The 25321-nt window shown below is 37.5% G+C and overlaps 2 protein-coding genes across 2 annotated transcripts; both read right to left on the minus strand.

Moving 5' to 3' along the window:
* Window positions 1-1011: 1011 nt before the first annotated feature.
* Window positions 1012-10208, minus strand: LOC133020314 (interferon-induced, double-stranded RNA-activated protein kinase-like). Its single transcript, XM_061086829.1, has 12 exons — window positions 10098-10208; window positions 9141-9273; window positions 7761-7886; window positions 7393-7483; window positions 5426-5484; window positions 5182-5301; window positions 4955-5092; window positions 4676-4871; window positions 3636-3776; window positions 2946-3044; window positions 2667-2729; window positions 1012-2402 (listed from the first exon to the last, which is right to left on the minus strand). The coding sequence occupies exons 2-12, from the start codon at window positions 9245-9247 to the stop codon at window positions 2265-2267; spliced, it is 1278 nt and encodes a 425-aa protein (XP_060942812.1). The 5' UTR covers window positions 9248-9273; window positions 10098-10208; the 3' UTR covers window positions 1012-2264.
* A 2297-nt stretch (window positions 10209-12505) lies between these two features.
* On the minus strand, window positions 12506-23978 carry LOC133020313 (interferon-induced, double-stranded RNA-activated protein kinase-like). The gene is made up of 17 exons (XM_061086828.1): window positions 23735-23978; window positions 21242-21367; window positions 21022-21165; window positions 20328-20460; window positions 19925-20022; window positions 19632-19722; window positions 17768-17841; window positions 17548-17682; window positions 17320-17452; window positions 16746-16804; window positions 16500-16619; window positions 16272-16397; window positions 15991-16186; window positions 15311-15451; window positions 14077-14175; window positions 13799-13861; window positions 12506-13535 (listed from the first exon to the last, which is right to left on the minus strand). The coding sequence occupies exons 1-17, from the start codon at window positions 23839-23841 to the stop codon at window positions 13398-13400; spliced, it is 1983 nt and encodes a 660-aa protein (XP_060942811.1). The 5' UTR covers window positions 23842-23978; the 3' UTR covers window positions 12506-13397.
* Between the last annotated feature and the right edge of the window lie 1343 nt (window positions 23979-25321).

Raw genomic sequence — 25321 nt, forward strand, 5'->3', positions numbered from 1 at the left:
CCATCAACCCCTCTTGCTCGCACTGCTGCTTCAGTATTGCCACCAGTTGCTTCAGCCTCTCCACCACCCCAGCATCCACCTGTAGGCTCCAACGGGGGGTTACAAGTATTTGCTCATCACTCCCATCATTCCTGTGTAATCATATGGGGGAGTGATTAAGTTGGAGCCTAGACGCCAAACACTAAATCTGTAATGCTGAAATAAATTTTCAAACGTGAGTTGTCTGACTGAAATAGAAAAAAGTCCCCATGAGCTAACTGGAGGAATTTAACTGTTGCCCCACTTTTCCACTACAATTAACTAAGTTTATGTAAATCCCTGAATCCAGTGTACTTTAAAAGATGGAAGGAATTATCTTGTTAGGAAACAGTGTCATAGTTAGTAGCTGACTTATGCAAGAAAGCAAACCAAAACAGATAACTATTCTTTTAAATAACCTTTGCCCAACTTACTCTACTATAATTAACCTAATGTTTGTACATACTTAAATCCAGTAAGACCCAATGCAATGTTTCCCATAGGATTTACTTCAAGGTTCGTGCCTTTTCTAAAGTAAAATTTCCGTTATGGGGATGTGCTTTTTGTCTCCATTAGGAAGACAAGTCCATGTAAGGTCAAACGAAAAAAAACCTCATGAGGGTAAATTTCTGGTTTCTTGTAGTGTCCCACATCTGTATCCTTCTTAATCACTTGTTTTTTTTGGCCTTGTGTGTTTCAAATAAAACTGATGCTTTTACATAGTGCAGCCGTATGCCGCCTGTAGAGACGGCTGTCAGTTGTCTACATACAATGTGAAAACTTTATATAACCATTTAAGCGACTTCAAGAAAACAAATGTGTCGATGAGAGGCTGAGGTCCGGACCAATATTCTCTATGACACACTAATCAAAAAATCACTGAAATCTGTGAAAATGGATTACATCACGTATTGTATCAACCAAAATAATAATAATTATATTCTTCTTAAACTTAATATATTTATGGCTCCTACGATCATAGCAGATAACAAATAGATAACCACAATTTTATTTCCCTTATAATAATCATTACAAAGCAATGGCTGTCATGATTTAAAACACTTTTACATAACATAAGACATTTCCATCAATGAATAAAATATTTCTTGATTACATTACATTTCATTTAGCTGACGCTTTTATCCAAAGCGACTAACAATAAGTGCATTCAACCGTGAGGGTACAAACCCGTAACAAGAATCAAGAAAGTACTTTTTCTTCAAGAAAGCCAAACTACAAAGTGCTATAAGTAAGTACCATTTAAGTGCTACTAAATTGTTAGTTTAAACTTTTATTCAAAGTATAGTCGGAAGGTGTGTGTTTTTTGTTTGCGGTGGAAGATATTTAGACTTTCTTCTCTCTTGATGTCATTGGGGAGCTCATTCCACCATTCAGGAGCCAGGACAGCAAACAGTTGTGATTTTGTTGAGTGTTTAGCTCGCAGTGAGGGAGCCACAAGCCGATCGACAGATGCAGAGCGAAGTGAATGGGCTGGGGTGTAATGTTTGATCATGTACTGGATGTAGACTGGACCCGATCCAAGCTGCTGCATTCTGGATGAGCTGCAGAGGTCGTATGGTGCTAGCAGGTAGACCTGCCAGGAGAGAGTTGCAGTAGTCTAGGCGTGAGATGACAAGAGCCTGGACCAGAACCTGTGCTGCCTTCTGAGTGCGAAGGGGACGTATTCTCCTGATGTTGTGCAGCATGTATCTACAGGAATGTGTTGTTGCAGTAATGTTGGCGGTAAGGGAGAAAATACTGTTGAGTGTCACACCCAGGTTCCGAGCAGTATGGGGGTGGGGGCTAACACAGAGTTCCCCCAATAGTCATTCCCTTTGATGATTATTTAGTACACTTGTAATCAACCTGGAGATCCCGCCCCTAATGGGCGTCACATGATAATTTTCCGGGGTTCATGATAAAATTTGGTTTTATATTTCATTCATGCTACTGTTTGTATGACAAGCCCCACAAAACACCCATAACTGCCACCCATTGTCATAGCTATGTTAGATTTCATCACATTACATTTAGCTGATGCTTTTAACCAAAGTGACTTATACAATAAGTGCATTCAACCGGTCTGTTTGTGTTTGAGTGTGTGTGCAGTTGAGTATGAGTTGTTTGTAGGCTACAGATCTCAGGTTAAAGCACAATAAAAGCCATCAACATCATAAATCATAAAACATCGAAATGTATAATCAGAGGAGACTGTTTATGTTTATAACCTCCTGCGTGTGTGACTGTCAGACTGTTACATTTTGCTGATGTTCAGTTGTTTCAGGTTTGAGAGTGTGGGCCAACTTTTCCAGCTCTGCCTTTAGAGCACTTGCTTCAGGTCGTTGTTTTGGCTCCTTACACAGCATTGACCTCATTATTTGTTCCTGGAGAAAAACAAACAAACAGCAGAAGGAAAAGGTTTAATGACAGTTGTTCAACCAAGAAATTCTGTCATGCTGCAACATTTCTAAAATCTTCTCATAACACTTTTGTGTGCCGCTTGATATTTTACATTACTGTCAATCATATTATGTGTCAGCCTCCCTGCTCCTCTGTTGCTGACCATCATGGCTACTTCACACACTTAGGGAAACACTGCTTCATATGATGAATGAAGAAGTTAAGATAAAATGAATATGGATATTTACCTCTTGAGAAAAAGTAAGTGGAAACTCTCTGGGGAACTTCTGATTTTTGGCATCTCTGAAAACCTGGTTTATAAAGTGATAAAAATAATGAATAGGCAAGTTACCAAACTTGGGATATCGTGATAATTCAAATAATAATTATCTGTTGAACATTGCAAATAAAAGCAGGAAAGATTAAATAAGATCAACATTAAAGCTATAAGCAGCGACGTTGGCCTGTGTCATGGTTTTATCTGGCGACACATTTTAATAATAATATTCGGGACATTGACGACTCACCTCCACTCTTTCATGGCCAGTATAGACTTTCCAGAGGAGTTCAAAGTATATCAGCCCGAAGGCGAATATGTCCACCTTCCGGTCATAGATGGTCTCAAACTTGTGTAGTAAAATAACAACACAGTATTAAGGTATTGCATTTATATTAAGAAGTTATTTTGTAACTGACTGACTACTGACTATTTTTATCAAATTTGTTAAATATTTTTCTCTTTTCTCATTTGTAACTTTTTTTTGGGGCGATATAATATAAATTAAATTTTCATGCAATCTTCAAACTGCTTTTAATAGTTTCATGTTGCTTGTCTTCAATTCTTAATTTTTAATGTATAAAGCTGTAACTGTTTGCACTCTGGACTCATCTTAGTCTCCTTATATAATGCAGAATAAAAAACTTTCTATTTTGTCTTATTGTTTACGTCAAATGAGAGAAGACCATTTATTTATTATTAATGTATTTGCAAATCCCTTGAGTGCAAAGTGAAAACTGAAATGCCTATTATAACATTGATGAAATACTATTGCATTATATTTTTCATCACTGACTCAGTCTGTGTGGAAATACAATTACTGAATTTGATGTAAGTTTGCATTTTATATGAGGGATGTGTTGTATAACAGAATCTGTACAGGATGGGAGCATTGGATGCATTTGAAACCAATAATACAGGAAAATTAAAGGCATCTCACTTGTTCTGGAGCCATGTAAGAAGGGGTTCCTGTTTCGTTAGTTCTCTCCCTTGGGTTTTCATCGTCATCATCATCAGCAGTGACCAGACCAAAGTCTCCAATCTTCACTACTCCATCCGGTCCAAACAGGATGTTGGCAGGCTAACCATTGGAAAGAAAGCGCAGCAATTAATACAGCAATCAACATCAAGCTCCTTCACTGATGTGTAATTACCTCCACCAAGGAGGTTCACAGTGCCGTTCTACTTATAATGACGATGACATTACGATGATGAAATGCAATCCTCTTTGCATGTACCCAAGAATAAAAACCTGGTGTGTAACTAATGAACTCTGCTCTAAAATATGGGCTGAGAAACTCAGCCTTATATAACGAATTAAAAAACTCCAGGCACAACATTAAAATAAAAAAGACAAACACAAACTGGTAATTTTCATTCCAAAACAGCTTCATATGGTAAATAAAGTGACTTGCTTCGGGGTTTTCCTTCCACATGTATCCTGTCGGGGTGCAACGATTAATCAACGTGGTCGACAAATCGAAGACAAAAATAGTCGTCAACTAATTTAATCGTGGATGATTCATTGGTTACGTCATAGCGCGTGTTATTCGTGCCGTGCAGCTGAACTAAATGCCGATTTACCGGAGGTGCTGATGAAAGTAGCTGAGGAGTGAGCCATCTCGCTCCCATCCTATCTCTGAAAGTCGTGCATGTGCAACAGCGACAAAACATGGACCAATAGCACTTTGCCCGCCTTGGTTTTAAATGGACCAAAACTAGATTTTTGCCTTTGTATCAACAGTACCGTAATATGCAGCAAAGTTTATTAAAAGACATTTTTGAATGAAGTATCAATTATTCTTTATTTTCAGTCATCACATGCCGCAAACAACCTCAAACTAAGCCCTCTGCAGCCCTAGTATCCTGAATGTGTGGGATGTAAGTGGAAGTATACAAAAACACATCGATAGTACATGAATCACAAATCTCCAATGCCTGTACTAGTCATTTAAAGACATTTGAAGAACTTTCTCTGACCTTCAGATCCCTGTGGATGAGTTTTTTGATGTGAATGTGCTCGACTCCACTGAGTATTTGTTGAGCGATGGTTAGACTCTCCTGTCGTCTGTTGGAGTCTGGCAGAGTTCTCGTATTCCTCTCTTTTATCCAGTGTTTAAGTGTTTTGGAATCACATAACTCCATTTGAATGTATAGGAACTGTGGCTGTGATTCCCTGATAGGAAACAAAAAATATTTGGTGCAATGTTACACATTAATTTTTAGTAAATAAGAAGAGTATTAGTGGATGAGACTTACTGAGAAGAGCTGCTGTCTGCTGAACTGTCCTGCATGTAACCTGTATCCTCCATCCAACAAGTGTAGTAGCGCACAATGTTGTGGTGAAGAAGGTCTGATAATGCCCTCACCTCTCGCAGAGTTTTTTTGCTATTTTTTCTGAAAGAAATAATCCTGGTGCATCAGTTACTGAAAGGTTACTTGAACAAATATGTACACTTCACTGAAGAGTTGCATACTCAACTTACTTTTTAACACTGACAACCTTGACGGCATACTTCTTGTTCAGCAGTATTTCTCTTACTTCGCACACCCGACCAAAGGTTCCTCCCCCAAGATACTTTATTGAATCAAACTCTGATGTAAATCTGTAGAGGTTTACAATGTTTTAACCGTAATAGTAAAAAAACACGGTAATGTCTTGTATGTACATGACTCAACACCAATTACCAGAAAATAAAATGTGTACATCACAATCCCTTGCCTTCATACCTGGACTTGGTTGGTGTGCTACTCACTCTATCGGTCCTACCCTTGTTTTCCACAGCAACCTGAGAGGATAAAGTAAATATAAGATATGCATTTAAAATCAATGATTTTGGACGCGTGTATGTCCTCCAAAATGTCAAGTAGCTACAGCGACAGTCTGTCAGAGGATCTCGAGCTTTGCCAGATGGATGATAATTATCGTGTTTGAACAATAATTTAGCCCGCCGTATGATGTACTGTCAGTATTAGGTGTTATCACTATCAGTATATCCTATATTTGTTTTCTAACACAGGCTTGTTGGGACCATGAAGAGGAACATGCATCTCTTCTCCAGCCAATCGGGAGGATGTACAAGAGGGCAGCGAGTCAGAGGTCCTCACCAATTTAAAGTTTATTTACACCAGCCTGTTTTTCATGTGGTTAGATTTGTCAAATAATAGTTCATCTAAACTTTGGCTTTATATGAAAGTCTTCATGCGTATTTTTTTTATTTTCCTCATAATACAGGGGTCAGCAACCTCCGGCTCTTCAGCCCCTCTGCAGTGGGTCCTTGTACAGTGCTTGTTGCGCATATTTTTCGTGAACAGTGAACTTAACGAATTAGTTTTCATATGATGAACGTGAGTGTACATCACGTTCACGTTCATTTTTTAAATCATCATCGTATCAGGCCGTCATGAAATACCAGGAGCGGGTGAATGTGTGTGTGTGTGTGTGTGTTTGCGTTCCCAGATAGCGGACACACACACACAGGCCCCGGGGCTCCGCTCACCCGGCGTCGCACCGTGAGATCAGAGCTTGTTCATGTGAAGCTCAGTAACTGACCGACTGCTTCTTAACAGTGAAAACACAGAGTTTCTCTGCTCTCAGCCGCAGCTTCTTGATCAGAGCAGAAGCTGCAGGTGGTTTGTACCGAGCTTAAGTTTCTGTGTCCGCCTCCGGTCTGACCTGCTCTCACTTTTTGCTTTAATATTTCGTCAACTAAAATACGCGTCACATCCTATTAAGTCCCGGCGCTCTTCCCTGCAGGTTGCTAATCTAGAGTTTCTGACCCCCGGCCTCGGTAAACTAACCATGGACAAATCCCCAAAACGAAACGTTTTTTTTATTGTTGTTCTATAATTTAATAAATGCAACAAACTATAGTTTTTATATATATATATATAACCTTATTACCTGTGTTATCAAATATGTTTTGCGGCTCCGGAAAGATTTAACTTGGGGGAAGAGGGAGCAAAATGACTCTTTCGATAGTAAAGGTTGCCTAACCCTGTCATAATAAAACAGCTTTAAGCCTCAGGTATGATACAATACTGCTCCCTCCAGAGACCATATTAACACGGCCGCCATTTTATAATCACATCACACTCAGAGCTTTATTTACAGCCTAAATAAATGTGTGAAGATGTGCATTGATATTTCACTATAAAAACAGCCCTAATGGAAGTGGTTGAATGCTAAAGTTAGCTGCTGCTGTCTAATAGTAGCTAATGAGCTACCAAATATGTTGTTTGACCTTGACATTTTTTTCATATATGTATTTTCTTTTTAGCTGGTGATCACTTACTGACCTGTGAAATGAAAACAGTTTGTCAGATTCTCTGTGTTGATTTGACTTATAAGCAGCCGTACAACATTAACGTGTCTTTGAATCTGCTGCCACAGATTTTTAGAGTGGTGGCAGCAGACTATAGTTACTAATACTGACTTATAAGTCAGTATTAGTACCTAGAGCCTGCAGTAAAATCTAACTACCTGGCTTGAATGCCTTATGATCGAGGCTTTCAATATAAAAGCAGACACCCACATGACCACCTGTGGCACAAAGCCGGTCTCCAGAACACAGACGAAATTTAACCTTTCTACGTCTGACAATACTATTTTCCCTCTTTATATAGTACTTCTGATGAGTGTAAACTATTGTTTTAAGCACTACAATAGAATACAATACAACTACGAGAGAACAGACCTGATTATTGTGAGGGTTTGATGTGTCCATGAATACTATGGAGTCACTTATACTCATTGGTGAGCTTTGTGATGATGCCATCGTGTGGTCCCTAGCAGAAAACAATGACAGACATAAGGACAGATTTAGCAGAATATAGTGATATTTCAATTAAATTTAAGCGCTCAGTATATTTAAATTCTCAGTATATGGTGATATTTCAGTAATACTTCAGTGCTCAGATATAAATACTAAATAGTTAAAGTAGTTAACCTCAATCTGCACTCCTCATCATGTCCATAAGTGCTTACAGTGAAGTTGATGTCGACGTCGAAGAAATTAATGATACATCAAAATGAAACCATGTATTGCCCCTGTGATATACTCACCTGGCATGTTCATTCTCCAACAAGCCACTCCAGGCATATCCAGCAGCATTACGCTTGGCTTCCCTCTTGGTCGTCCCCACACCTTCGGGATACTCCTTACCGTTGAAGACTACCCTCTGGGTGAATCTATGGAGAAATTGTCAAATCTTTGTCAGAAAGTAAAGTTGACCTGAGAAGGCGTTAGTGGTTTGGGAAAGTGGTTTAAAGTTTAAATTACGTAAATGTACACGCTCCCACTTCCTGCCTCTAGGAATAACTATTTAAACCCACTGTCTTTGTTGTGACAACTGTGAGATCTTCACATACTAAAGAAAAAAGAGTTCAGTTATGATTAGGTCTAAAAGCTGAAAGTGTAACATTGCACTGAGGCAAAGGAAAGACATCGTCCTGCTTCCTTAATTCAAACAGATACAGTTTGAGGAACTTGAACTCTTCCTTTTGTGCAACTCCATCACATGTACTCATCACTCTTCACTGTTGACTTTACAAATAAAGATGTTATTGATTCAGAGGCAGTGAGCAGACTATTTCTGGTGCAATTTAAGGACACATTAATGTGTGTAAAACAATATAGTGGTGAATTTGCAATATTGACTCATATGGTTTATTCTGAAATCTGTTTTACACATTAGATCAACATATTATACCTTTCTGTATTCCTTGAGAAGATTTTCTAACCACACCCGAAGAAAGAATGGTCATATACTCAGAGGAGACATAATACAGCTTTTAGTGTTCTTTAAGCCAATAAAGAAAATTCTGCCTGAATTTGATAATCTGGGATACTTGTATCGTGCCGTTAAAAAAACTACAGAACCACCTAAACCACCTTGCTTTAAGCATGACGAGCTCAATAATACACATTTTTAGGCATTATGAAAAAAAAGTTGAGAAACGGAATGACAATGTATATTGTTCATGGTAATGTCATTAATTCAAATTAACATCTAAAAGTAATATTTATTTCATAAAGAACCCTATTTTAAATAAATAAACTGTACAATTAATCTAAAACATTCTATCTGGGCGCCTCAGGGAACACCTTGCAGGTGAGAGACCATCATCATCAATCAGCATATTGTCTTCTACATCTCTTCAGGAGGTCTTTGTTCGGATTGACCCTTTTGGTGACATGACCCCCATGAAGTAAAATGATTTCAGCCATCTGATGTCCATGCTACCTTATAGTACAAGTCCTGCTGACTAGATTTAGTTGGAACGGGAGATAAACAGACAGCTGAGGTGTCCCAGATGATCTGAATTCTCTCTACATGATTTGAACTGTGAGTAAAAACCTGGGACAACCCTGCAGCTGTATATTTAAAGTCGTGATATTCTAATAGTGTCATGATTTAATCTAACACGTTTGTATAAACTTACATCTTCTCATGGTCCTGTCCCACGGAGCTCAACTCTTCAAAAGTCACCTTGGAGCCTGTTTTCTGTGCGTACTCCATAAGCTCAGGGACGTAGTTTCCAGTGGCCATTATCGACGTAGCGGTCGAAATTCAATCTTAAATTCCGGTAAAAAAAACACAGCAAACAAAGCACAAATGTCAGTTTCTCTCGGTGTTCTTCTCACCGGTGGTCAACTCTCACTGCTCTGTGTACACATCCACTTCCTCTTTCGTTTCATTTCACAGTCCAGAGTTTCGATTTCCCCCCGGATGAACGCTATTCACGTTCATCTTTTTTTTTTTTTTTTTTTTTGTACTTTATTCAACATTGTATAGTTTACAAACACTGGGACAAAGGAAATATGATACTGTCGGTATAATAAACCATGAATAATAAAACCAATACATAATAACAGAAATATAAACTTTAGGCATCACAACAAAGTATATTTGATGTCAAGGAAATATAAATGAAAAAACATGAGAAGTTTAATAATACATTGTTCAAATAAAACATAAGAATGAGGTAGGCAATTAATACAATTCTTTGATCGTGTATGTATTACATAGACTAATGTAACTTAAACTCTATTTTGATAGAGGTGGATGAGCATCTTGGAGTGAATGTAATCAACTCCACTATTTGCTTAGCGATGGTTTTACTCTCTTCCCTTCTCGTAGAGTATCGCAAAGATGTCTTCACATTCTGAGTGTCTTTCTGTTACGGTTTAGATGACAGAGATTGACCCAAATGCAGAGATATTAAAATAAAAAGCTATTTTAATTAAAGAAGCTCTTTAACTAACAAACAAACATGAACAGTAAAGGGGAAAAAACAACAAGGCTGACACGCGGATTCAAAGGTGAAGATGTTCCTTTTAACAAAACAAAACATTAACACTGACAAACTGGAAAAAAACGAAAACACAACAAAGCTTACGCGGGGATTCAAAGACGAAGAAGCTCAGGAGATCTGGACAGCACCATGGAAGACAGGGGGTAGAAGAACAAACGATCCGACAGAGGACAAGGGGAAACACAGAGGCTTAAGTACACAGGGAAGGCAGGGGCAATTGAACACAGGCGTAACACATGAGGGCAGGGCTGACAATCGAAGGCAGGAAGTGAAGACGGAAACAACACACAGGGAACAGAGACTACATAATAATACAGGAAACAGAAATACAGAGCGCAAACATGAAAACAACTTAAACATAAACAGAGATCTACAAGATAACCAGGAAACACTTTTGGCCTGACAAATACAACCTAAATTGCCAGACTGTTACACTTTATCATCGATCCCCAGTCTGAGTGTTTTGGTGTCACACAACTCCATCTGAATGTAGAGGTACTTGACCGATGAATTACCACTTGACCTGGAAAGTTAAGAGGTACTTTGTTACTTTTTTTTATAATATACCATGTTTGTAGATTATGACAGAGTATTAAGCCACTGAAAGGGTCGGGGGTTGGGGGGAACTGAGATTTCGAGAATAAAGTCGTAATATTAATAGAAAAAAGTCCCCATGAGCTAACTGGAGGAATTTAACTGTTGCCCCACTTTTCCATTACAATTAACTAAGTTTATGTAAATCCCTGAATCCAGTGTACTTTAAAAGATGGAAGGAATTATCTTGTTAGGAAACAGTGTCATAGTTAGTAGCTGACTAATGCAAGAAAGCAAACCACAACAGATAACTATTCTTTTAAATAACATTTGCCCAACTTACTCTACTATAATTAACTAGTGTTTGTACATACTTAAATCCAGTAAGACCCAATGCAATGTTTCCCATAGGATGACTTCGTGCCTCTTCTAAAGTCAAATACAATAACTTTTTAAGGATTTCCAAGGTGCAGTTTCACATTTCTCCAGCACCTTACAGTTGTAGTTAATTACATATTAAGACACGTTTACTGAAAATTATTATTTCTCTTCTTAATCGCAGTAAATCCAATATTATTGAGGTAAAAACAACCAAAATTATGTTTCATGACAAATATCTACGTAAGTGAGACAAATTGAATGAAAGCATAACAAAGTTTCAGGTTTTAAAATTTGTCACCTGTCTGTAAGTGGACTTGGCACCTAGAGCTTCAATGATGAATCAGTTAATAGATAAGTTTTGCACAATTATAATAATTGCCAAGTGTTTTGATTATTAATTAATACTTTTTAAATCTTTTTTAAGAAAAAAATACTCAGATCTCAATTGTGAATGTTTTTTGTACTCCACTATGAAATTATGGACATTTTAGGACATCACCTTGGGCATTGGAAAAAAACTCAACAACATTTTTCACAATTTTATGGATTGATTAATCAGGAAAAAGGTTGAGAAATGAATCAATAATTAAAAAATAATAGTTGCAGCCCAATTGGTATCCTAAGGCTTAGATGTTCACAATCACATTTTATGATGATAACACGCACACACACACAGACACACACACACAAAGTTATGTCTCCATACCTTCTTAGGACATTACACACTTCCTGGACACTTACCTTAACCATTACCATAGTTACTACTTGTTTAACCCAAACCTTAACCTAACATTGGAACATGTCTTCATCGGGGATGTGCTTTTTGTCCCCATTAGGAAGACAAGTCCCTATAAGCTGACTGTGTAAAAAGATTTAGGTCCCGACAACATGAGTAATACCTGTCTCCATGACTTCAGAGGATTTAACATTGACTCATTACTTGCCTCACCCTGACCCTTAACCTTACCTTACTTAAAATGTCATGACTTTTGCAATCATGCTCTTTGTCCTCGTAAGGAAAACAACTCCTAATGTAAGGTCAAATTAAAAAAACCCTCATGAGCAGGGCCGGGTCTAGACAGGCATGTATGAGGGGGCAGCCACAAATCTTGAGGGGGCATTGTGCTTTATTATATTATTATTATTATAAATTGGGATTTAGTTTGAGGGGGCACAACATTTATTTGAGGGGGCCAGGCCCCCTCTTGCCCCTGCCTAGACCCGGCCCTGCTCATGAGGGTAAATTTCTGGTTTCTGGTATTGTCCCACATGTGTATCCTTCATAATCACTTTTTTTTTGGCCTTGTGTGTTTCAAATAAAACTGATGTTTTTACATAATGCAGCCGTAAAGTGAAAACTTTATATAACCATTTAAGCTACTTCCAGAAAAAAAAAATGTTGTTGAGAGGCTGAGGTCCGGACCAATATTCTGTATGACACACTAATCAAAAAATCACTGAAATCTGTGAAAATGTATTACATCACACCTTGTATCATAACCATAATAATAATAATTATCTTCTTCTTTAACTGAATATATTTATGGCTCCTACAATCATGATAGCAGATAGACAGATAACAAATAGATAACCACAATTTTATTTCCCCCCTATGATAATCAATACAAAGCAATGGCTGTAATGATTTAAAATGCTTTTACATAACATAGAAGATATTGCCATTATTGAATAAAATATCTCTTGATTACATTACATTTCATTTAGCTGAAGCTTCCACCAAAGCGTCTTACAATAAGTGCATTCAACCATGAGGGTACAAACCCGTAACAACAAGAATCAAGAAAGTACAAAGCCAAACTACAAAGTGCTATAAGTAAGTACCATTTAAATGCTACTAAATTGTTAGTTGAAACTTTTATTCAAGGTATAGTCGGAAGAGGTGTGTTTTAGTTTGCGGTGGAAGATGTTTAGACTTTCTTCTCTCTTGATGTAACTGGGAACCTCATTCCATCATTCAGGAGCCAGGACAGCAAACAGTCATGTTGAGTGTTTAGCTCGCAGTGAGGGAGCCACAAGCCGATTGGCAGATGTGAAGCAAAATGAAAGGGCCGGGGTGTAACGTTTGACCATGTCCTGGATGTAGACTGGACCCGATCCGTTTGCAGCACGGTACGCAATGCTACTGTTTGTACGACAAGCCCCACGACACAACCTAAAACTGCCACCTATTGTCAAAACTATGTGAGATTATATTACATTCAATTTCATTTAGCTCATGCTTTTAACCAAAGCGACTTACAATAAGTGCATTCAACCGGTCTGTTTGTGTGTGTGTGTGTGTGTATGTTTGTGTGTGTGGAGTTGAGTATGAGTTGTTTGTAGGCTACAGATCTCAGGTTAAAGCACAATAAAAGCCATCAACCATTTGCCAACAAAATCTTAAAACATCAAAATGTATAATCAGAGGAGACAGATGTTTCCTCCTTTCATCTCCTGCGTGTGTGACTGTCAGACTGTTACATTTTGCTGATGTTCAGTTGTTTCAGGTTTGAGAGTGTGGGCCAACTTTTCCAGCTCTGCCTTTAGAGCACTTGCTTCAGGTCGTTGTTTTGGCTCCTTACACAGCATTGACCTCATTATTTGTTCCTGGAGAAAAACAAACAAACAGCAGAAGTAAAAGGTTTAATGACAGTTGTTCACCCAGGAAATTCTGTCATGCTGCAGCATTTCTAAACTCTTCTCATAACACTGTTGTGTGCTGCTTGATATTTTACATTACTGTCATCATATTATGTGTCAGCCTCCCTGCTCCTCTGTTGATGACCATCATGGCTAACTCACACACTTAGGGAAACACTGCTTCATGTGATGAATGAAGAAGTTAGGATAAAATGAATATGGATAATTACCTCTTGAAAAAAAGTACGTGGAAACTCTTCGGGGAACTTCTGATGTCTGGCATTTTCAAAAACCTGGTTTATGCAGTGATAAAAATAATGAATAGGCAAGTTACCAAACTTGGGATGTTGTGATTATTCAAATAATAATTCTCTATTGAACATTGCAAATAAAAGTAGGAAAGATTAAATAAGATAAACATTAAAGCTCTAAGCACCCGACATTGGCCTGTGTCATGATTTTATCTTGTGACACTTTAATAATAATATTCGGGACATTTACGACTCACCTTCCCTCTTTCATGGCCAGTAGAGAGTTTCCAGAGGAGCTCAAAGTATATCAGCCCGAAGGCGAATATGTCCACCTTCCGGTCATATTTGTGCCCAAGCTTGTGTAGTCAAATAAAAACACAGTATTAAAATATTGCATTTATATTAAAAAGTTATTTCATAAGTTACTGACTCACTACTGACTATTCTGATTTCTGTTTCGATTTCATTTAATTTTTCTCTTTTCTCAATTATAACAATTTTTATTTTATTTTTTTGGCTGTTATAATATAAATTAAATTTACATGCCAACTTCAAACTATTTAACTGCTTTAAATAGTTTCCTATTGTTTGTCTTCAATTCTTAATTTTGAATTTTTAAAGCTTTAACTGTTTGCACTCTGGACTCATCTTAGTCTCCTTATATAATGATTAATGAGAATTCAAAGGAAAACACATAGTAAGGTGTAACTACCTCTACAGGCCTCTAAAATATATCAGCTTATGACAAGATGATTTCCAGAAACAATTTGAAAATGTAAATTTTAGCTTTAATTGTAACTGAAAATAAAAAACAGCATATAAACATAAAAGAAAAGAACATGCTCAAAACAACTTCAGGGATAATGGGGGTCCCGAGATTCTGGCACCTTTCCTTTTTGGGGTCAGAGGTTGAAATGTTTGTGACAAAGACCCTGATGCTGTCCTATCTGGATCCGGACCCATAACTGATGAATCACTGAGAATTGTGAAATTGTGATAAACCTATTGCAATCGTGGTAAATCATCTCATGTGGTGCCACTTGGCGAATCAAATCTATGAATTTCGATGAGCAAATACATTTTTTATCAAAAAAAAAAAGTGAAACAAAACTCTACACTTTTTATTAAATTTATTTCTAAATTTGAACAATTTATTCTAGGATGGTAGATTAACTGTCTCGTTAGAACAGTTATTCATTTGGCATCTGAAGACGGGATGAGACAGGTGATATAGAAATACCATATTGTGTGTGTGTGCTTTGGACACATTAGATGTTTAGATTAGATGCTTATCTATTCACAAAACCATCAGCCACCCCAGAGACCTGATCTCAACATCACTGACTCAGTCTGTGTAGGGAAAAACAATAACTGAATTTGATGTAAGTTTGTGTTTTATATGAGGGATGTGTTGTATAACAGAATTAGTACAGGATGGGAGCATTGGATGTATTTGAAACCAATAATACAGGAAAATCAAAGCCATCTCACTTGTTCGGGAGCCATGTAAGAAAGGGTTCCTGATTTGGTAGTTCTCTCCATTGGGTTTTCATCGTCGACATCATCAGCAGTGACCAGACCAAAGTCTCCAATCTTCACTGCTCCATCCTGTCCAAACATGATGTTGGCAGGCTAACCAATTGGAAAGAAAAAGCAGCAATTAATACAGCAATCAACATCAAACTCTTTCAATGATGTGTAATAACCTCCATCAAGGAGGTACACAGTGCCGTTCTAGTTATAATGACAATGACATAGATGATCAATACAGAAGAATGACCCTCAGATCATGGCATGTATGAGACTGAAAGAGTGAAGTGTCTTAACTGCTCGATGGATTCCCTGTCTGATACTTCATTTTCTGCATCTAGCCAAGAATAAAAACCTGGTGTGTAAACGTTGAACTGTGTCAAAAAATATGGTCTGAGAAACTCAGCCTTATATAACGAATAACAAAAATCCAGGCACAGCAATGAAATAAAGAGACAAACACAACCTGAGAATTTTAATTCTAAGACAGCTACAAATGGTAAATAAAGCGACTTGCTTCAATATATATCTGTAATGTGTGGGATGTAAGTGGAAGTACACAAAAACATATCAATGGTACATGAATCACACATCTCCAATGCCTGTACTAGTCATTTAAAGACATAAGAACTTTGTCTGACCTTCAGATCCCTGTGGATGAGTACTTTGGAGTGAATGTACTCGACTCCACTGACTATTTGTTGAGCGATGGTTAGACTCTCATATCGTCTGTTGGAGTCTGGCAGAGTTCTTGTATTCCTCTCTTTTATCCAGTGTCTAAGTGTTTTTGAGCCACATAGCTCCATTTGAATGTAAAGGAACTCTAGCGATGATTCCCTGACAGGAAACAAAAAACATTTGGTGCAATGTCACACATTAATTTTTAGTAAATAAAAAGTATGTATTAGTGGATGAGGCTTACTGAGAAGAGCTGCTGTCTGCTGAACTGTCCTGCATGTAACCTGTATCCTCCATCCAACAAGAGTAGTATCGCACAATGTTGTGGTGAAGAAGGTCTGATAATGCCCTCACCTCTCGCAGAGCTTTCCTGCAAATTTTTATTTAAGAATAGAATCCTTGTGCATCAGTTACTGAAAAGTTACTTGAACAAATATGTACACTGCACTGAAGAGTTGCATACTCAACTTACTTTTTACCACGGACAATCTTGACGGCATACTTCTTGTCCGGCAGCATTTGTCTTACTTCATACACCCGACCAAAGGCTCCTTTCCCAAGTGACTTTATGGAATCAAACAGTAATGTAAATCTGTAGAGGTTTTAAAATGTTTAACCATAATAGTAAAAAAAACACAGTAATGTCTTGTACATGACTCTACACTAAATACAAGAAAATAAAATGTGTACATCACAATCCTTTGCCTTTTAGTCTTACCTGGATTCGGTCGGTGTGTTATTCACTCTATCGGCCCTACCCTTGTTTTCCACAGCAACCTGAGAGGATAAAGTAAATATAAGATATGCATTTAAAATGGATGGTTTTGTAAGTGTGTATGTCCTCCACAATGTCGAGTAGCCTCAGCGACAGTCTGTCAGAGGATCTCTAGCTTTGCCAGATGGACCAGTCCAATCAAGTTGCAGTTAATATCCATGTCAGTCGAGACTCATACTGTGCGTAGTGAAGACTCTGTATGAATTTAATTAAAGGTATCGAGTGTATTCTGTCTGTTTGACCAAAATCTTATCCTTAACCTGCCTCCCCAGGACATAACTTTACTATTATCAACCTTATTCTCAATTATGTCTTTATTCTTATATTTCTTTATTCACAAAATCTCTATATATTTTTTCTTCATATGGCCCTAATACTCACTCATTGTTTAAGCTTCACCAGATCACATTAATAAGTAAGTTAACAAGGTCAAGCATGAAATAAGTACATGCAGTAAGTGGCAAATAAAAACCATAATCATATCATATTCTACATAAACTAATGAATGAATGAAAACCTTGCTGTCGTAGTCGGTCTGCTCTTGAAGAGCAGCCCAGGCCAGCCGAGCTGCATTTTGTTTGGCTTCTTTCACATTCTTCCCCTCACCCACAGGGTACTCCTTGTTGTCGATCATTAACTTGTAGAAGAATCTGTGCAGGCAGGATGGAAATCTTTAGATTGTTGTATTAAGATTTCATAGTGTGTGAAGTGTGTATTCCTGTTACTGAGGTTCAGGCGTACTCACTTGGGTTTGTGTGCTTCACCGCATCTTTTCTCTAAGACGTAAGTGTGGGAGCGCTGTGTTTTCTGACAGTACTGGTTGACAATGCCAAGGAAGTTTCCACCTTCTGCCTTTACACTGAGGCTTTTGGTCTTATCACTGTAATACCAAGACAATCGGACACTAATTAGAAACGTTTCATAACAGAGCAGAAGCAGAATGAAACAAAACAATTAGCTCTCACCAGATTTCTGACAAATCTTGTTTGGATTCCTCATTTTGCTGGCTTGATGTGCCACCATATTTCTCATCTCCAGTCTTGGAAATAAAAAGAGTGTTTTTCAATTATGATTCAATGAATGGAGTCTGTCCAACATTTAAAAAAACTTTGAACACATTTTTACATTTTTACACATTATTAAGATCTTTGCACACTAAGTCTGTGCATTTCCTATGCGTTTAAAAAACAAATCTTTGATCCAATAAAAATGTTTCACTCGCTCAGTTGTATTTGCTTTAGAAGTCTGAAGTTTGAGATAAAATGGATTTTCGAGCACCGAGGATGATGATCCTCTGTCTTTTTGAAAAAGAAAACGAAAACATTGGGTCCTTTTAATCCTGAAAAGACGTCAGGAACAAAGAGGATTTCATCTTCTGATCAAGAAGCTGCCAAATTATCCCCACACTTCCAAGTCTATTTATGAATGTCAGTGGTCCAGTTTGATGCAAACAAGAGGTTGTATGTATTTTTAAATGAGTGCAATTTTGGATGGAAATACAGACTTGGTGTGCAAAGATAGTTACATTCATGAACAGGCATTTCAATCGCTTCCTTCCCTTGGCACTTTCCAAACACTGTAACTGGGTCTTCTAAGTGAGTCAGTTCTTACCTCTGTAGCTTTACTGTCACATATCTTGTGATGTGCAAGCTTTGCTGCTGCCTCCTTGGCTGTGGTTAGATTTGTAGATTTGTCAAATACTATTTCATCTAACGATGGCTGTATATATATATATTTTTTCAATTTTCCTCATAATACAACAGCTTTAAGCCTCAGGTATGATACAATGCTGCTCCCGCCCGAGACCATATTCACACGGCCGCATTTTATAGTGACAACAAGCTCAGAGCTTTATCTACAGCCTACATAAATGTATAAAGATGTGCATTGATATTTAACTATGAATCATTATATAAAATGAACTAATGAATTGCATGTGTTCTTTTGAAGATTTAAATAGTAACACCTTATACATTTGTTGATGCATTGCAGGCGTCCTTAAGGTCTGAAAGTGATGCACCAACACCATCATCACTGTACGTTTCTTCAGTGACTCTGCTGTGAGACACAGTGTGACTATGGTCTATTGATAAGGTGAGATCACAATTGGTCGTGGCACTGCATTTACAGGAAGTTTTTCCTTATATTGTCAAAGACTAGCTAACAGGCTGTACAGTATATTATATATACAGTTTTAGAGCGATAACGGAAAGACCTGATCCTTAGTTGGGTTTGTTACAGAGTCATTTAAAACTGTTGCCATGCTTTGTGACTGTGGCTCATCAGAAAATAACATTACCAGCCTTTAGCTTTACTTTTACTGGAAGCTCTACAATCTATTTAATAGCAGAGTCACTGAAGAAACGTACAGAGATGATGGTGTTGGTGCATCACTTTCAGACACAGTTGACCTTAAGGACGCCTGCAATGCATCAACAAATGTATAATGTGTTACTATTTAAATCTTCAAAAGAACACATGCAATTCATTAGTTCATTTTATATTTCAGCTGAGTGGCAGCACTTTAATTTATCAACAGGGTAAATCACTGATACGAAAACTTAGCTTGTCTTTGAATCTGCTGTCACCAGTTTTTAGAGTGGTAGCAGCAGACTATAGTTACTAATACTGACTTGTAAGCAGTAAAATCTAAAAATGCCTTATGATCGAGGCTTTTAATATAAAAGCAGACACCCACATGACCACTTGTGACACAAGCAAGTCTCTGACACATAGACGAAATTTAACCTTTCTTCCTCTGACAATACTATTTCCCCTCTTTATGTAGTACTCCTGATGAGTGTAAACTATTGCTTTAAGAGAACAGACCTGATCATTGTGAGGGTTTGATGAGTCAATGAATACTATGGAGTCACTTGTACTCATTGGTTTGCTTTGTGAAGACGACTTGTTGGGGTCCCTAGCAGAAAACAATGACAGACATAAGGACAGATTTCTCAGAATATAGTGATATTTCAATAAAACTCTAGCGCTCAGTATATTTAAATTCTCAGTATATGCCGATATTTAAGTAATACTTTAGTGCTCAGTATATATAAATACGAAATAGTTACAGTAGTTAACCATAATCTGCACTCCTAGTAATATCCATAAGTGCTTACAGTGAAGTTGATGTCGAGGTCGATGTCGAAGTCGAGGTTGAAGTTGATGACATCATGGAGGGATCATCATCTTCGGACCAAGTGGACCTCAAGGAAACCTGAAGTGTTTGACATGACAATATATATATTTGATTAGATTTTGCCATTTCATTCAAAAGGCTGTTGCCATTGTTTATATGAGCCTTTCTCACAGCTACATTTAGCTGTAAAAAACTGTGATGTCTGTCTGAAATTTTGTGGAGGCTTGGGGCACGACCCAGGAAGTAACACGTTACATTTTTGATCCAGACGGGCAGATCCAGGATTTTTTCCCCCCACTTTCTTTAACATGGCCAGATGGGCTGTTGGCTTGGCTCTTAGTTAATTATATTTGATAATACAGGGAGAAGACACTATTGAATACCTTGCTGTCCCAGTCGGACTGCTCTTGAAGAGCAGACCAGGCCTGATGAGCAGCATTTTGTTGGGCTTGCCTGACAGTCCTTCCCTCCCCCTCAGGGTACTCCTTGTCTTCAATTTTTACTTTGTAGGTGAATCTGCATTGACAGGGAGGAAATATTTAGATTTAGATCATGATGTGTCAAAATGTTTCTTTCTTGAATCTATAATGACTTTTCAAACAGGCAGCATAGACTGTTTATAAAGATGGAAGACCTGACTGCTCCCCCAAAGTGACAAGCTTTCTGTATAGGTCATAAATCCTGCCTCCTCCATGTTAATGGATGGGACATGGACCAAACTAAAACTTGTCAAAGATGGTTTTATCATTTTAGGTCATTCTTACCAAACTGATTGTTTGTTCAAGGGATAATTTTCTTGGTCAGTTTTGTTTAAATTATTGTTTGATGCTAAAAAAACTGGGTGAAACTTCCTGATGACTGAGACAGATTTGTGATTGACCTTGTTGTGTATGAGTTGAGCTTTGAAACAGCAGCTTCACACACAGGCTGCCTCTAAAAAATCACCAGATGGCAGCAGTGTCCCTATCTGGGATATTTGGGCTTCATTTTTCTCGAAGGAAGTGGAGAAGTTGTCCATCTTTATATCAGTTCAGTTATGTATAATCAGAGTACAGAGGTAGGTTTAGTTGTACTCACTGGAGACTCTGTGGTAAACCGCTTCTTTTCACTTGGATGTAATTATGGGCGAGGCTTCTTTTCTGACAGTGCTGGTTGAGAATTCCTTTAAAATTTGTCTCTTCAAAGCTGTTGTCATTCACACTCTGGCTATTTACCACATTGCTGCAATTAACAAGTAGCACTTTGCATTAATGATACATTAAAATGAAACCATGAATTGCCACTGTGATATACTCACCTGGCATGTTCATTCTCCAACAAGCATCTCAAGGCATGTTCAGCAGCATTACGCTTGGCTTCCTTCTTGCTCCCCCCCACACCTTCGGGATAAACCTCACCGTTGAAGACTACCCTCTGGGTGAATCTATGGAGAAATTGTCAAATCTTTGTCAGACAGTAAAATTGACCTGAGAAGGGATTAGTGGTTTGGGAAAGTGGTTTAAATTACGTTAATGTACACATGCTACCACTTCCTGCCTGTAGGAGTAACTATTTGAACTCATTGTCTTTGTTGTGACAACTGTGACTTCTTCACGTACGAAAGAAAATAGAGTTCAGTTATGATTACGTCTAAAAGCTGAAAGTGTAAAATTGCACTGAGGCAAACGAAAAACATTGTCCTGTTTCCTTAATTCAAACAGATAAAGTGTGAGGTACTGGAACTCTTCTTTTTGTGCAACTCCTCTATCACATGTACCTGATCACTCTTCACTGTTGACTTTACAAATAAAGATGTTATTGATTCAGAGGCAGTGAGCAGACTATTTCTGCTGCATTTAAAGGACACATTAATGTGTGTAAAACAATATAGTGGTGAATTTGCAATATTGACTCATATGGTTTATTCTGAAATCTGCTTTACACATTGGATCAACATATTATACCTTTCTGTATTCCTTGAGAAGTTTTCTTACCACACCCGAAGAAAGAATGGCCATATACTCAGAGGAGACATAACACAGCTTTTAGTGTTTCTTTAAGCCAATAAAGAAAATTCTGCCTGAATTTGAGAATCTGGGACACTTGTATCATGCTGTTAAAAAAAAGCCTAAACCACCTTGCTTTAAGCATGACAAGCTCAATAACACAAATTTTTAGGCATTATGAAAAAACTATTGAGAAAATGAATGACAAAATGTATATTATTCAAGTCAACGTCATTAATTCATATTAACATCTAAAAGTCATATTTATTTCATAAAGAATCGTAGTTTAAATTAATAAACTATACAATTAATCTGGAACCTTCTATCTGGGCGACTAAGGGAACAAACAGGCCTTGCAGGTGAGTGACCATCATCATCATCGATCAGCATACTGTCTTCTTCACATGTTTCATGGAGCCAATGGCTGCCGACCACAGGACAGACTCTTCTGTACTTTTGGGATCATCTGTCCTGGAGAGCTACTCATCATGTGCTAGATATAAGATTAAACAGACAGGGACAGACTGTATTTACCATTAACTCCTGTCTGACAACTGCAGATCATATGTTACATCTCTTCAGGAGCTCTTTGTTCGGATTGACCCTTTCTGTGACATGACCCCCATGAAGTCAAATGATTTCAGCCATCTGATGTCCATGCTACCTTATAGTAAAAGTCCTGCTGAATAGATTTAGTTGGAACAGGAGATAAACAGACTGAAGCTGAGGTGTCCAAGATGACCGGAATTCCCTCTACATGATTTGCAAGACATTCACAGATTCGGACTTCCCGGATCAGTAAGTCATAAGCGAAACGTTGATAAAGCACAAACACTGCATTATTCCCACCATAGTAATGTGGACAACGGGCTACAGGCGAGTTTTCATCAATATGAGTTGTCCTCCATGATGGACACGTAACATGGGTGTCTATGTACAGCTTGCTGAGAAACGTGCGAAGGGACCGTCTACAAAGTGCAACACCGAAAAGAGATATTACAAAAATATTCAATAACTTCCCTGTAATACTGTTTTATTCTCACCAAAATCATGTCACATGTCCAGGGACTACTGCTGACTATGCTACACTACAAACTTAGACATAGCATAGACATCAGGAGACGCTCGACCGGTGTCATGATTTTGGTGACAAAATACAGTATAAGCCCGAAGTTATTGAATATTTTATATAAAAAATATTTCCCAAAATTATGCGAATTCACTTTTTCCCCAAATTAGTATTGTAGCATTGCCAACAGGACTCACTGAACCTGTGAAGTGATTTTGGTGAAAATGTACAGTATTACAGTGAAGCTATTGAATAATCTTCATTAAAATATTTCCAAAAATTATGATAAATTAAATTTTTTTAAACTTTGTAGTGTAGCATAGTCAGCAGGACTCCCTGGACATGTGACGGTATTTTTGTGAGAATATACAGTATTAGTATTTACAGTATTTCGGTGTTGCACTTTGTAGTCGGTCCCTGCGCACTCGTTTCTCAGCAAGCTGTACGTAGACACCCATGTTATTTGTCCATCACGGAGGACGACTCGTATTGATGAAAACTCGCCTGTAGCCCGTTGTCCACATTACTACGGTGGGAATTATGCAGCGTTTGTGCTTTCACAACGATTCGCTTAAGACTTATTGATCCGGGAAGTCCGATTCTGTGAATCTTGCCAACTTTACTGAACTTGATTAGAACTGTTGTAAAAACCTGGGACAACCTTGCAGCTGTATATTTAAAGTCGTGATATTCTAAAAGTGTCATGATTTAATCTAACACGTTTGTATAAACTTACGTCTTCTCATGGTCGGGTCCCACGGAGTTCACCTCTTCAAAAATCACCCTGGAGCCTGTTTTCTGTGCGTACTCCAAAAGCTTAGCTATGTAGTTTACAGCGGTCATTATCGACACAGCGGTCGAAATTCAATCTTAAATTCCGTTAAAAAAACACAGCAAACAAACCACAAATGTCAAAGTTTCTCTCGCTGTTCTTCTCATCGGTGGTCAACTCTCACTGCTCCGTGTACACATGCACTTCCTCTTTCGTTTCAGCTCCCAGTCCAGAGTTTCGATTTCCCCCCGGATGAACGCTATTCACGTTCATCGTTTTTTTTGTTTTTGTAATTAATTCAACATTGAATAGTTTACAAACACTGGGACAAAGGAAATATGATACTGTCGGTAAAATAAACCATTAATAATATAAATATAAACTTTACGCATCACAACAAAGTATATTTGATCTCAAGAAAATATAAATGAAAGATGAAAAGTATAATAATACATTGTTCAAATAAAATATAAATGATAAAAAATACATTAACACAATTTCTTCTTTCATCACACACAAGGACAATTCTTTAATCATGTATGTATTGCATAGACTAATGCAACTTAAGAATGTAACTTAAAATGACTTGTAGTCGGTTTAAAAGATGTATGAGACCAATTTGCTCTAACTATCAGAGGAGGCCAGACTTAAAACTGTGGCCCCCTTTAAAGAGGTTATATTATAAATTAGGGTTAATCTGTAAATTCACAGTCTAAACAGGCCTGGACTTCCATATATATAATAGGTGGATATGACTAAACATGATATCTTGATAATAATTGTCATGACTGTCACATTATCTGAGGTAAGTTTGGAGAGATTTTTTTGCTCCTTATTGAAAGTTATAGTTTTAAACTAGATTTTACAGATCTCCTCAATGTGCTTAGACAATACGTAAACATACTATTAATGTACCACACTGCAATAAGTGCCAGTAGCTGCAGGTTCAGTGTTATTAGTTGTATTGTCCCACCTGTATATGGTTGATATTGACTTTCTATTATCTGAACACCCTCAGATAAGGCAAGGAAAGACATAAAAGATCAAATAAAACTTTATTGATGCCATTGACTCACTTGTTTAAGCAAGAGATAGTCAAGAAGAGTTAGAAATGAGAGTAAGTGATAGGTATGAAAATAAAAACTGTCAGTAAAGTCATAAAATAGAATATACAAAATGCAGATGTTTAAAGATGTTTGCTCATCCCTCTCAATTTTATCAATGTAATCATATCTGGGGAAGTGATGAAGTGAGTTGTCTGACTGAACTGTTGTTTATTGATGTTAACCTGATGCCTTCCTAGTTGACATATTGTGTATTGCTTTATAAAACTTTGTTAAGTTTATTTATCTTGAGCAGATACTTGTAGTTAAGAGTAAAATATACTGTATGTTACACTGGTTTTCATATCCACTGTTTAGGACTATAAATAATTAATGTTATCAGACCTCTTAATTTTTTTCTTTTCTATTTCTACTATACAAACTAGACGTTTGATTGTTCTACTTTAGCGGAGGTGTGAGTTCCACAGAGTGCCATTTAAGAACATGA

This window comes from Limanda limanda, chromosome 15 (assembly GCF_963576545.1).
Source record: "Limanda limanda chromosome 15, fLimLim1.1, whole genome shotgun sequence".
NCBI classification, from domain to species: Eukaryota; Metazoa; Chordata; class Actinopteri; order Pleuronectiformes; family Pleuronectidae; genus Limanda; species Limanda limanda.